Raw genomic sequence first — 13,697 nt, 5'->3', positions numbered from 1 at the left:
GATTCACAAAGTGTAAAAAATTTGAATTGTAAATAGTCCTAAAAAAATGTAAGGTACAATAATAAGAAAATCTCCCATTCTCCTTTTTATCTAGTCTAGAATATTTTTATGCAAAATAGCTTTAAAATTAATTCTATTAAAGAAAAATATTTCATGAATTTCAATTTATTTTGAATGAATTTACTTTCCGTGGAAATAAGTTCATTAAACGCAAGCGCAAATTCAACTTAGAAATTGTCGTTATTCTGCCAGAGAAAAAGAATATGTGATGCATATCTTAAGAATATATACACACAAGAACCAAAAGTTGTGAAATACCTCTTAATATATTGTGTAGGAATTCCTTCTGTTTGGCGAAGTGCAGTAACTTGACGCGATATTGACCCAGAAAGTCTTTGATTGGGTCTCTTGATAAATATATTCAGCCATGTTGTTTCCACAGCCTTTCCGTAACTGAGAAATTTGAACCTTTGAGTCACCTTGAATCAACCTTGAGAAAAACATCCGAGTCATCTGATAAATATATTTAGCCATATTGTTTTCATAGTCTTTCCATATTTGAGAAATTGCTGACAGAGCAAGAATTTTCCCAAACTGACCATTCTGTCTTATCCCATATATGACCTATAACTTCAAGTATGGCTATCTAGATAACCAAATTAATCGATGGTGCAGAACACAACCCACTGCGAACGGGTTTGACCCGGTGACACAGCACTTTGTCATCTTGATTAATTCTGTGGTTGTGCAGATAATCGAAGTCACCGAAAAGCTCAATATTGTTTCTAAATTGATGGATAGAGTCATTTTTTTCTTAATGATTCATTTAATTTTACCAGATGACTCAATCCATGCTATGTAAAAACTGCCCACAGGGAATAATTCTGAGGACTACCACATTTAATAGGCAGTACCTTTAAAAAGTTACATCGTACTATTGTTTAACTATTATATGGAAACAATATGAAACCATTAATAGCTATTACAGCATCTTAATAACAACTTATGTCCATAACCTCTAGTGATCTGCACTATACTCGAGCATCTTCAATAACTACAATTGTGACTCATCTGATCAAGCAATATTTTAAAAGTCATTTAGTGTCAAATCGACGTATCTCGAGCCCATCAGAGACAATGTAGTCGATAGCGTGTTAGTAACCGACCTAATGCTGCCATATCCCAACATCACCAAATGCCATTGAACCTACCTCATGAGGAAGTTTGTCGTATGTATGCTTATGCGTGAATGCAAGTATACTTGTACTGATTGTTGTAGTTATTTAGTTGTAGTGTTACTTGGCAATTAACACTGACTGTTCTAAGCATACAACATCGCTAGTCTCGTGTGTATGTGTATGCATGCACATTTTATATACTGATTGTTGCAGTTATTTGACGGAGTTTTGTTTGCCTATTAACCTGGTCTATTCTAAACACAAATCTCGTCTCTCTCTGTGTGTATTTATATATGCATGTTCGCATTATATATATTGATTATTGCAGTTATTTGACTCAGTGTTTCTTACCTATTAACATTGACTATTCTAAGCCCAAATATCGCCTCTCTCTTTTTCTCTTTCTCTGTTTGTATTTATGCATACATGTAAATATTTATCGATTTTTGCAGTTATTTGACGCAGTCTTATTTGTCTATTAACATTGACTACTCTAAGCATACATCGCTGTTTTATCTAAATAGGCGCGACTACTCTAAATAGACGCTCGGTCTATTAGTAATTGTCCATAGTAAGAGGCAATGCCTAAAATTATATATTCCGAGAACACCTCGACCCTAAGAAGCGGGTGATGTTGAATTCACTAACAATTTCCGAAAGGGAAATCCCCTTTCGCTTAGTCTCAACTAATATTCCGCTTTCAAAGTCAGTCAATACCTGTCGTGAGTCTATAATCACATCAGAAAATTTTTCAAATGAATCAAGGGAGTGTACATAAAAGTTTTGACGAAGCACTCCCTCTTATACATTTCTTATGCTATTTATGACTCATGAGAATAGGAATGTTCCTATTCTCATGAGTTTTGACACTTCATTGCTATATCCTAACAAAGTAACATGAAGTGCTGTTTGTACTATGGCGCCAGTAGAACTGCTTTCAATAATTCGATTTTTTTTTCTAATTATAAATTGACATTATTTTCTGTAAGAAAAGTTCGGAAATGGGATGAAATGCCAAAACAAACTCAATTCATATTTGAATTTTTTTCGTGTAAAAAATTTTTCCCTCGCCCTGTAGAACTCTGGCATTTTTTATTACGAGTTTCATTATATTACCGTTCTATTTTAAAACTACAAGTGGATATCTTTGTCACAAAAACTTGTTATTTTGGTCCGCGGTCAGATGGCAAGATGACACTTCGCCTGTCACTCTCCTCTCCAAATTTTCGAACCACACCAAAGTAAGGATGTAGCCTCGATATATTCCATGCATTTGTGTCTCAAATTGGCCAGTTCCGACCTGAATGGTTATGAAGCCATCAAGGATTACGTAGTAAAATGAAATTGAAAGTATCAAAGAACAATATAATTGAAATTACAAAAGAAGAATATAATAGAAAATACAAAAGAAGAATATAATTGAAAGTACAAAAAAAAGAATATAATTTAAGTGAAATGAAAAATCAAATGAAGTTAATTTCCCGAAAGGTTTAGTTTAATTTAGAAGCATTCATTTCAAATAAAATAAACGCCATAGAAACTACCTTACAGAAAATAAATTCTCTATGGAAAATTAAAATGTCTATTCACATAATACTGAAAAAATAATTATCAACTTTTTTAAAGGTTCGCTTTTCTAAAAGAAAACTCCTTACTTTAATCTCATTAGATTTATTTTCATCAACAAATGAAAAAACAGTTTTAGTAGGAAAATATCTATTGTTTAAATTTCGATTTGCTCCGTTTAATTACCATTTTCGCAAAAGAAGTATGAAATTTGTTTTCACAAATCTAGTTGAATGGAAACAAATGCTTTATTATCCAGGGAATGATATTAATTATCACTGATTACTGAATGAAGTATTCAGAAACATTATTTAATTTGTAACATCGAAGACAGAATTGTGAATTCGATGAATTTCATTTCAGATTAACGATAATTGTACTGAAATGGTTATCCTTTGAGATACAATTCGATTTTTTATAACTATTTAGCAATTGAAATGGATGTGGGAATAAAGGATATATTCCCAGAACAAAGACGTGTTATATTCGCTTGTTTTATGTTTTGTTAAAAAAATATGGCGTTTAGTAAGAAAATGTTAACATGAATCAAATAAATGAAAGAAAAATGGCTCACATGATAAATTATTTTAAAGCTAAAAGCTTTAATTAATTTTTTTTATGAATCCAATATTACTATTTTATCTTCATTAAAAATATTTTATGACTTCGGAAAATGATAAATCAATGCACATTGTACCATTCAGCCACTCATCTTTATTTGCGTTTCTCTCCCATTCGGAGAGTGATGCGATTAATTCTTTGCTATTACCCTCAAGAAATCTGTAATATTCACTAGCTATGAAATAAGGATGGGAGGGGGTAGGGGGATTTTTGAATAGTTGTCTCTTGAATGAATGATGTTAAGTCTGCTTACTCCCCTACCTATGACAGAAATTAGATTGAGAATCTTCCAGAATGGTGATTAGTTCTCGCCGCTTTGTGGGTACAGAAATGGTATGGGGTCTGCTACCCCTACAAAAGTCGGGGCGTGCCTCCTACGGGATGGGATGCACCATAGCCGGTGATGACCTTTAGGATTCAACCTTAATTTCCATCAATACTGTCGTGTCTGCCCGGTCATTTAGATTTTTCCGTGTGTCTTCGACCGGGTCCGAGTTGTCCCCTATGAATGTTTATGGGATATTCTAGATACGAATTAAGACGACTTTCATTTAAATGGTCAAATGTGTAGGCATAATTGCTAGATTTGAGTAACAGAAAAGTTCTATAAAATTCAGTAATTGCCATTGCAAACTGTGAAAGACAAGGAATGACATAGCTTCATTGCAATGTACATTACTGTTTTGTTCCAATTTTATTTATTTTTTAAAAGGTAATTCTAATTCAATAATAGATATTAAATGATATGAATGATAAGCAGAATAAATAATAAGCTGAAAATGGAGTTAATATTAATGCATATGCCATTATTTGTAATATTATGATTCTATAATAGAAATATATAAACGTTTTCAGAAGCGGATCGAAAAATTGTTTTCAAGATAGACAAATTTAATATTTTATAAAATCCAATAAAGACAAAAAATTATTTAAAAAAAAACACTTACGCGATGTACAATGCTTTAACTGCATTTTTTAATTTGGTCCGAATAAGAATGTACTGATGACATTTTCATGGTAATGTTTTAAATTATTTTACTGTAATTTCTTGATAATCTGACAGATATCAAATAAAAAAAATTGCCGGTTCAGTGAAAACGTCGCACAAGTCAAGATTCATTAAAAATATTTTAATAGGAAAACCTATATCGATACCACAAAATTATACAAACAGTTAATGTGCTATAAAAAATCTTATTACAAAATATGATTCGAAATTCGATTAGATTACATCATTTCCAAAATCATTGATATAGATATGCGGGAATTTTGTTACCCTTTTCAATCTTCGCACATTCTTCGCTAAAAAAAAAAAAAAAACTGTTCTACTATATTATATAAAGATCTGCGACAAAACAGCCTTCTAAAGATTTCACCAGCCCATATGGATCGTAATTTAAGCATTGTTGATATAATTAATATATTTTAGCTTTTTTAAAATTAACAAGAATCATAGTTTAGCCACTATTGATATAAATAAAATATTTCAGTTTTTCCAAAATTAAAAACCTTAGTCATGAAACCTAAAATGAAAGTGTGACTTACTGCATCAGTTTGTCTTTGGGCTTGCTGAGGGCCTTGAGTGAGAACATCTCGAGTAATTCGCCCTTGCCCTCCTGTTGATCCGGAGGTTTTCTGAAAGAAGAGGGAAAAAACAAGAACCCATTAGATAGCTATTCAGATAATATCACGAATGATATTTCACTTCAGTCATTCCATGCTCTAATAGTGTACGTAAAATACTACCGGATAATTTAACTTTACTTGTTCCCATATATACAGAATGAGACAGGAAAATGAGTGAACCGGGGCAATACCGGTGAAAGTGGTTTCTCTAAAACTTTCCCGAATCCTTTTTAATAAAGGTGTTATCCAAGAGAACGCATGGCATTAGTGTACAATAATTACGGAATATTAAGTTTTGATGTGAATCTAGCAATTTTACTGAATCTATCCTATGATTACTGCTGTTTTTCTTGGAGATCAATAATATTCGAAATTCAAATGTGTATTTTAGACGCAACCAATTTAAACCAAAGTTTGACAGACAATTACACTTGTAGTCACAAACTCACTTACCAAATTTCATATATTCAGATCATTGCTACAGTTATAAAATAATAATAGATGGTCGATCCCTTGCGGGATTTGGTTCAGAAGTTAGAAGATATATGTACTACTGATGTTAAACCTTTATACCGAATTTTATCCACCTTGCTGTTGTTGCTGTTTCTAATGGCACTTTTCATAGACAAGCCCACTGATTATGACCACTGACACCCTTGGCTTAAAATCACTGACTTCTTTCTTAGAAGTCAGTGATTTTAAGCCAAGGGTGTGTCTTTTGTTTTTTCAGTAGCGCCATCTAGGGCCAAGGGTACGACTTAGCTACACACACGTCACAACCCTTTTTACGGGGTGAACATCATTCATGCATTTCATTCCCTCATCCACAGATCGTAATTAAGACCTGAATCAAAGAATGATCACCCCTGATCCAGTACCACCAGTGGTATTACTCTCGACATGGAGGACTTTGTGACAGATTTATACGTGAGCCAGCCAACAGACACACGGAGAGTCTTCGGCCGACGGGGTTCGAACTCGCAACCCAAGAGAAAACAAGTAATATAAAAAAAAAATTTAAAGTCACTTCCTTCTTTCGCAAGAATTGAACTCGCATTCTTCACCTTCACGTGCAAAATACTGAAATCCTTGCATTTTACTGATTGAGCTACTGACTGTTGTTTTCAATTTTCATTACAAACTGCTAAAACTTTATTTAAAGTATTAAAAATTAATTAAATTTAATAATTAAGGAGTTAATATTTGAAAAAACTGCATTAACATCAAGTGTCATCCACTGCAAGTTTAAAAAATATATTTGAACTTGAGTGGATGAATAAAAAGTATTTTATTAACGATTGAAAATTTGAACAAGATATATAAATATATATAGGGAGAGTGTGAACTAATAGTAGAAATTGAAAAAGTCAGTCAAAAATGGCTGAAAAAAGTTTTTAGATACTTTAAGTTTTTTTAAAAAAAAATTTTTTTTCTTGCTAATTGTTTTTATCGCATAATTTTATAAATTTAAAATAATTTTGGTCAAAAAAGATGGGAAAAAATTCTCTAGATATTTCAAGCTTTTTTTGTTATCAGCTCTTTCTATCGCATGATCTTACAAATTTGAAATTATTTAAAAAAAATTGATTCGGACACTATGGAATTCTTGTACAATAATGTCAATACATGAAAGTATAACAATATTAATCTCATACCAGATATTTTTTTTATTTCTAATGCTTAGCTTCCACTTTATTTAGGCCAAAATATTCTTCATGTAGAGGAAAAAAGAATAACAATAAATCTAATTACTTTTCCAACCTTTCCACTCTTCTGCAGTGCCCCTTCAGCAGTGGGGCTGGGGCACTATTAATAATTCATTAGGAGACTTTGCTCTGAAGGTATTTTGTTGCAATAAAGAGCAAAAAGTATTTTGTTACGTTTTTACACATGTCCGAACTCATTAAACTAGGAGGATTCCCACCCCGAGTATATATTTTCAGTTCACGTACTCTGAGGTCAGGCAATGGCCCGCTAATTGGTCACCTGATAGCACTCCGCGCTAAACGCCCTGCAGAGGGAAGGGCTTTTCCTAGTATCGATTTTGAGACGAAACAAAGCTGGAAATTTAAATTCTTCCTTTTCCGGGTACAAACTGCAAGAAAGGAAAACACTGCAATCGTTGAAAAATAAACCTCGATATTTTTGATTAATTTTTGTGATTTTTGGGACGGACAAACAACAACAACAAAAAAAAAAAAACACGTTTTGGGAATCACGTCGGTTTTTCTGTTACCATGAAAACAAAATTAGTTTAGATGGATGGAATTTGGTACGAGGATTCCAAGATAAAATTTGTTGAATTCTATCTATTTTCGGTAGAAATTCGTCTGTAGGAAGTCTGTTTTCAATATTCTGGGTCATATGTATTGAACACACACACACACACACACACACACACACACACACACACACACACACACACACACACACACACACACACACACACACACACACACACACACACACACACACACACACACACACACACACACACACACACACACACACTGGGAGTGATGGATTACAGTTTATTTACAGTATTTATTACTAGTATTGCATTTATTATTACGTAATTTGAATTATGTAATATTTGACACTGTAGACCAAATATTGGTATATGGTTAGCATTATTTTTGCATTTGTATTTTATTTGGTTGAAAATTGTATTGAGAAAGTTGGGCGTAGATTATTTGCTATTGTATTTGTAAATAAAGGGGTTGAAGATTGGAAATTACTTAAATAACAACAGTTGTAATTGTCCTATAGACGCCAGTGATATATATGAAGAACATTTTGCATTCGATTGTTACCAAAAGGGCTTCAACAGAAAAAAAAAGTTCATTGTGCTATTTGGTTCCATAGATTCAAATTGATATTGCTGTTCGATGTCAGTTTCAGAGTTTAGAGTGCGTTTGAAGATAACGATACACTAAAAGTTAGGATTACAGATCTCGTATCCAGTGAGATAGTTAAAATATAGGACAATACTCGACACTTTGACATTCTTTGAGATATCGAAAGTAGACACATTAAATTTTATTGACAAAAAATGAGCTTATTAAAAATTAACAAAGGTCTTTGCAAAATTTCGAAAAAAAATGTTTTTCGCAATAATTATTTTATAATAATTTTATGTAATCAGGGAAATTATTTCTGACCACTCTGACAACCAATAAGTTGGCCAAAACCGAGATTGGGGAAATTCTTTATTAATTACAATCTCAAAAATGACATTATTTAAAAAGGTTTCAGTGTTCGAATGCGCAAATGACAATGAACACAAATAGACTTCAGAAAACTGTGTATTTTAAATAAAATTATAAATTATTAGTTTTTATTTGGTTTATGTCTAAACACTATTGTTGAAAATTAAACTTTTGTTATTATAATTTAGTACATGTTTTTAAGACTATAGTTACTGTTATATGATGTGAAAATTTAAAATTATGACGGTAATGAATATCATTTGGAAAATGAATGCATCATGATTATGTTTAGGTAATGATTTTTTAAACTTGTTCTTTCAATAATTGCAAAACTTGAAATATTGGTCTTAGAAGTTATCTAGTTTACGTTATTTATAAAAAATTAACTCACTTTTAAAATAGTTGCTTATTAGATTTAGTCTACCATGTTAGTTTAAGAAATATTGAAGAAAATCCAATGAAAACTCGCAATATTCATCACTTTAAAAAATACATGGATACAGAGCTAGTTCCGAGCTCTAACTGCAGAAAAATTACTTTAAAAATATATTTTAAGTGGACTCAGTACCCTAAGAATATCAGAAAATCGATTGAAATATCGATTTTTTAATTTTTAGAGAAAAATGATCTTTGAACCTTTGACTTATTAATATTAAAATTTTAAAGCAATTGTACAAGTATTTAGTGAGATTTGGAATTATTTTATATACCGCGATACCATGTGCCACTTCCACTTCCAGTATTTACTTCAAACATATTTCATGTGCAAGTAGCTAAGCCGCTTATCTCTTTCATTAAATGAAAAGCAAGATCCTAGTTTGAGACTGTAGCGAATAAATATTTTTTTTATAGTTTTAATGCTTTCGTTGTTTTCAAAGTATATAAAAATAAAATAATATAAATAAATTTTTCTTTTAAAGTAATAACAAAAGGAAATTAAATTAAAGCAGTAAGCGTGAATCTAAGTAAATGTCGTAAGTGTTTACACAGAAAAGTACATTATGTATTTCATTGAATAATAATACACTATATTATCTTGCTATGCAAATTTTCTTATACTCTATTTTGTTTACTTTCATTATTTGTCGCTACTGCTTACATCAATTAATGCTTTGATTGTTTTATCTATTTACTACAAATGAACATCAAACTTTTGTAGAATTATGGTTGAATGATAATATATTATCAAAAAGATTGTGTTTCAATATAAACTTTTTCATAATGAAAATTTTGTACTTATGTTTTTTAAACTTTTTTTTGATGCATGCATTATCTGGGAAATCTACATACTTGAAAACGACTCATTTCACTTAAATTTCAGTCAAGAAGTTTTGTTGTGGTTTAATAAATATTTAATAAATAGAACTACAGATCATTTAATAAATACTTTACTAAAAAATATCGAATAAAAAAATGAAAATTTAATTTTTTTTCACTCTTTTGTCTAATAATTCCTATGTATGATTATGATCATTAATAAATATCATAATTATATATCTTAATAAAATTGATATCTGATGTCTTATAAAGGCCCTATTATTGCTTTGAGAAAACACTGGGTTAATACGAGTTATTTTTATTACATTTTTATAGTGTTGAAAACTTTAAAGCTTGTTTTTCTCAGATGGCTTCCCCCCCCCCCCAAAATTCTGTCTGCTACAAAATATTTAAAGCCAAGCACATTTTATTGTAAATGGATGAAATTTTTTCTGTTCATTCTTAAATGCATGTTTAATAGAATGAGGGATGGATTTGTAAAAACTTTAATTAGAATTTTATTCTAAAAATGTTAAATGTGAAAAAATCTGATATTTTTCAAAAATTTTCACAAAATTTTGAGCAACTTATTGTTCTTAGAAAATAATAAAGATGCCAAAAGTTTGACCTCTGATTCTGATAAACACATTGAGAGACCCCTTTAAAAATATAAAAAATTGTACGAGAAGAAACATTTTTTTTAATAAAAATCTTAATATTATTTAAAAATTAAAAATATATAAATTTGTAACTTTTGAATCTGAAAAATATTTTTGAAGTTTTATGTTTTTGCACAGTTAATATCTATCTATTACAAAATTCGAAAAAAAAATGTTGAAAATTGTGGAACAAATTTTTTGGATCAGAATCCCTTATATTATTTTTCAGATCTAACTATTCAGGAAATATTTTGAAAGAAATGAGTTTTTTTAAAATGATTTTTTTAGATCAGGTAAAGGGTACAACAGGTTCGAAAACTTGAACAAGTCTAACTTGGACAAATATAAAACAAGAGAGAATGGCTTCCTAAAAAATTCTTATGTGCTTTCAAATGAAAGTGCCCCCCACCCTCTTCAAAAAAGTTGAGGACCTTGAGTAAGACGGTGAACGCTTTGTATGGCATTGGTGCACTGTATTTAACCTTTGGCGAGGGTGAATTTGACATCCTCACTGAAACTATCGAGTGATTCTTGGCGAGATTTTGGCGAGATTAATCCCTTGGATGCGGTTAATATGTCCGAAAACCGAATTTGAGTTTTAAAAGAATTTTTATAAACCGACTGAAATAAAAATATGACATAAAACTGCAAAAGTTGTCACAAAATCATATGTCAAATTTGATATATTTAAATCATTGATTTTTGAGTTATCACGTTTACATTCTTCTGAAAGTAGAGACTGACAGACAGTCAACTACTAGTTGAATTTGGTTCAAAATTTGATAGATATCTACACTATAAATGTTAAATCTGTGTACTGAATTTTATTCATCTAGCTTTCTTCGTTTTGTGGCTATCATGCTGAATTATATTCGAAAAGTTGGACCGACAGACTTCCTCTAAATAGATTTTTGCTTAAAAATTGATTAAAAAGTACTCTAATTTGGTATAAGGACCATATATTGAAAAATAGTTTCTGAAGTGAATAAATCCCGTCTGTATTTCTATTTAATAATTCTTAACATGTTAAGTCATATTTCAATTGAAGTTAAAAACTGATCTTTTACTATCAACATTTTTTTTTAATTTTAAAGACGAGTGAAGTGTTTTTAAATATGACATAGAAAATATAACAAAAGTAATCGGCATCTTTATCCCAAGTTGTTGTTGTGATAGTATCTGTTTGACTACAAAAAGACGAATACAACTATATTTTAAATATCTTTGTATAGATTACAAATAGATACATTAAATTTGAGATTTTTTATTTTTTGTATTTCATTCTCTAACTCATACTGGAGAAAATTCGATTGATGATTCGATCGTTATGAAGACTGATTGTGAAAGGGAATCTAGGAAATAAGATTCATGGAAATGTATTTAGCAAAGTAACCTCGATAATAAATCATATATAAACTACAGTTGTGATGCGCTGTATCCTTCCATATGACTTATCAAAACATATGCTGTCTTATAAAGTATATAAATAAACGTGATCCTCTCCAGATATACTGAAAGTGCAAGGACTAGTTGGGTAAGAGTAACTACAAGATTTAATTGCACAATATTCTCTCAGAATGGAAACTTACCATGTTAAAAATTCTCATTGTTTTGAGGCGAATCTGCTCCTTTTAAACATGGACAGATGATGAGAATGACACCTGAGTTGTTCTCAAAACTTAATCTTCTCACTAGCAGAAGGCTTTGGACACTCAACATCAGGTTTAAAATGTATCAGGCCACGTATGCAGTGAATCTTTCTTAGATTCAGTTTTCGAGTTCAGTTCAGTTATATTAACGTCCCATTTTCAAAGCCACGCTAGGGATATTTTGGAGTGGACCTCGTCATTTCGAACCGCATTCAGACTACGAGGTCGGCACTTGAGCTAGCATCCCCATTCCAAACTTTCACGCTACATCAGTGGGAAGAGTAACAGCGTTTGGTCCAGACTGATAACGTGCACCAGACCCGCTTACACGCCAGGTCTTCGGTGGAATCGGGTCTTGAGCCTGAAACTTTCCAGTTCCGATGTCGAGACCTTACCAACAAGCCACCACGGTCCAGAATTAGTTTTCGAATCTGTAACTCTTTACTCTCGAAACCAATTCCCAATAGTCAGACTAGAGCGATTCCTGGTCATCGAAATGATATGAAAGAAGAAGAATCTAAGCTGGACTTTTTTCTTAGGTCAAAGGTTATTTTCCCTTTCAGATGCATTAATATTGGTTTGTCTGTGCTTTTAAGAAAAGCTTAATGATATTGTCTATGTTAAAATAAGTTCTCGTGTTTTCTTCTTTTCTTAGAGTTTTCATTACAACAATAATTCGACATAATAGTTCTCTACCTGCTTTAAGTCTCGTTCCGACGTCCCGTGTACGTATTGAGACAAGCACATTTTGCCCTCTTTTCCTTCTCTTGGGGTTTTTCGAGGTTCCTTGATGGCGGTTTATTTTACCGAAGTTTGCGGGAAGCTCCCTATAGACGTCCACAAGCGGGGATGGTTATACAATGGGTCAGATGGCAGATTTACGACCATATCCGAAAAAGAACTGAACGAGGCTTTATGGGGACCAGTTTTTTTAATGCCACCAGAAAGACAACCTACTCTCCTATACGCTGGTACTCAGAACACCCTAGCTGATATCCAAGTGCGCAAGACTTTCAAGTTCCAAATAGCCTACAGAAACTGATATACTTGCTCCTTACCTTTAATGCCTGATTCATAAAATTGGCTAGTAATTTTTGAACAAACGAGATTAGTCAGCAACATATTTACAACTATCAACAACTACCTCCGAGACAAATATCTTACATAAGCATGTTTTTTTTTTGAACAAGCATTCTACTCATTTCTGAACTACATATTTAGTCAGGCTGAAAAAACAAGTAGAAGTGGTCTCTTCAAAAATTTCTCACATCCTTTCTAATAAAAATGTTATGCCAAAGGACTTTTTTTGTAGCATAAGCGTTCAATAGTTAAGGAATATTAACTTTTGGCATAAATTTAGCATTTTTACAGAATCTATCCTGTGATTCTTGTCAAGTATTTTAGCAATTAATCGTTGGCATGCGATGAATAGTATTCGAAAACTGAATTTGTGTTTCATACGCGTTTTTCGGAACCGATTGATATAAAATTTTGTCAAAGAACTGCACTTATTGTCAAAAAAATCACATATCAAATTTGATATATTTAAATTATTGCATTTTTGAGCTATCGTATTTACAAGATTCTGAAAATACAGACTGACACACCTTCAACCCCTTGTTATACTTGGTTTAAAATTTAATAGTTGTCTACAGTATAGATGAAAAATCTGTTTACCGAATTTTATCCATCTAGCTCTCTTCGTTTCCGAATTATTGGTTAATTTATATTTGAACAACGGGCAGATAGACTTCATCTGAGCGGTATTTGCTCAAAATTTTAATGAAACCAATTATTTTGGGGTAACGATCGTATACTACATTTCATCCATCTATCCCAAAGCATATTTTTTTTTTATTTATCTTTTTCTCAGACAGACCGAATGCTAAAAATATATTTTTTGATCAGGGAGTTCCAGAACGTAGAAATTCG

The 13,697-nt window shown here is 31.5% G+C and overlaps 1 protein-coding gene across 1 annotated transcript in view; it reads right to left on the bottom strand.

The window, feature by feature from the left end:
- LOC129972472 (vesicular glutamate transporter 1-like) overlaps positions 1–13,697 on the bottom strand; it is a 165,350-nt gene that overhangs the window by 89,121 nt on the left and 62,532 nt on the right. Inside the window, exon 2 of the mRNA XM_056086617.1 lies at positions 4,911–5,000. Within this exon, the coding sequence (XP_055942592.1) occupies positions 4,911–5,000 (90 nt within the window). The remainder of the gene's footprint in view (positions 1–4,910; positions 5,001–13,697) is intronic.

The sequence above is a fragment of the Argiope bruennichi genome, chromosome 6 (assembly GCF_947563725.1).
Source record: "Argiope bruennichi chromosome 6, qqArgBrue1.1, whole genome shotgun sequence".
NCBI lineage: Eukaryota > Metazoa > Arthropoda > Arachnida > Araneae > Araneidae > Argiope > Argiope bruennichi.
The sequence above is the reverse complement of the archived record's forward strand: the minus strand, read 5'-3'. Positions and strand labels throughout refer to the sequence as shown.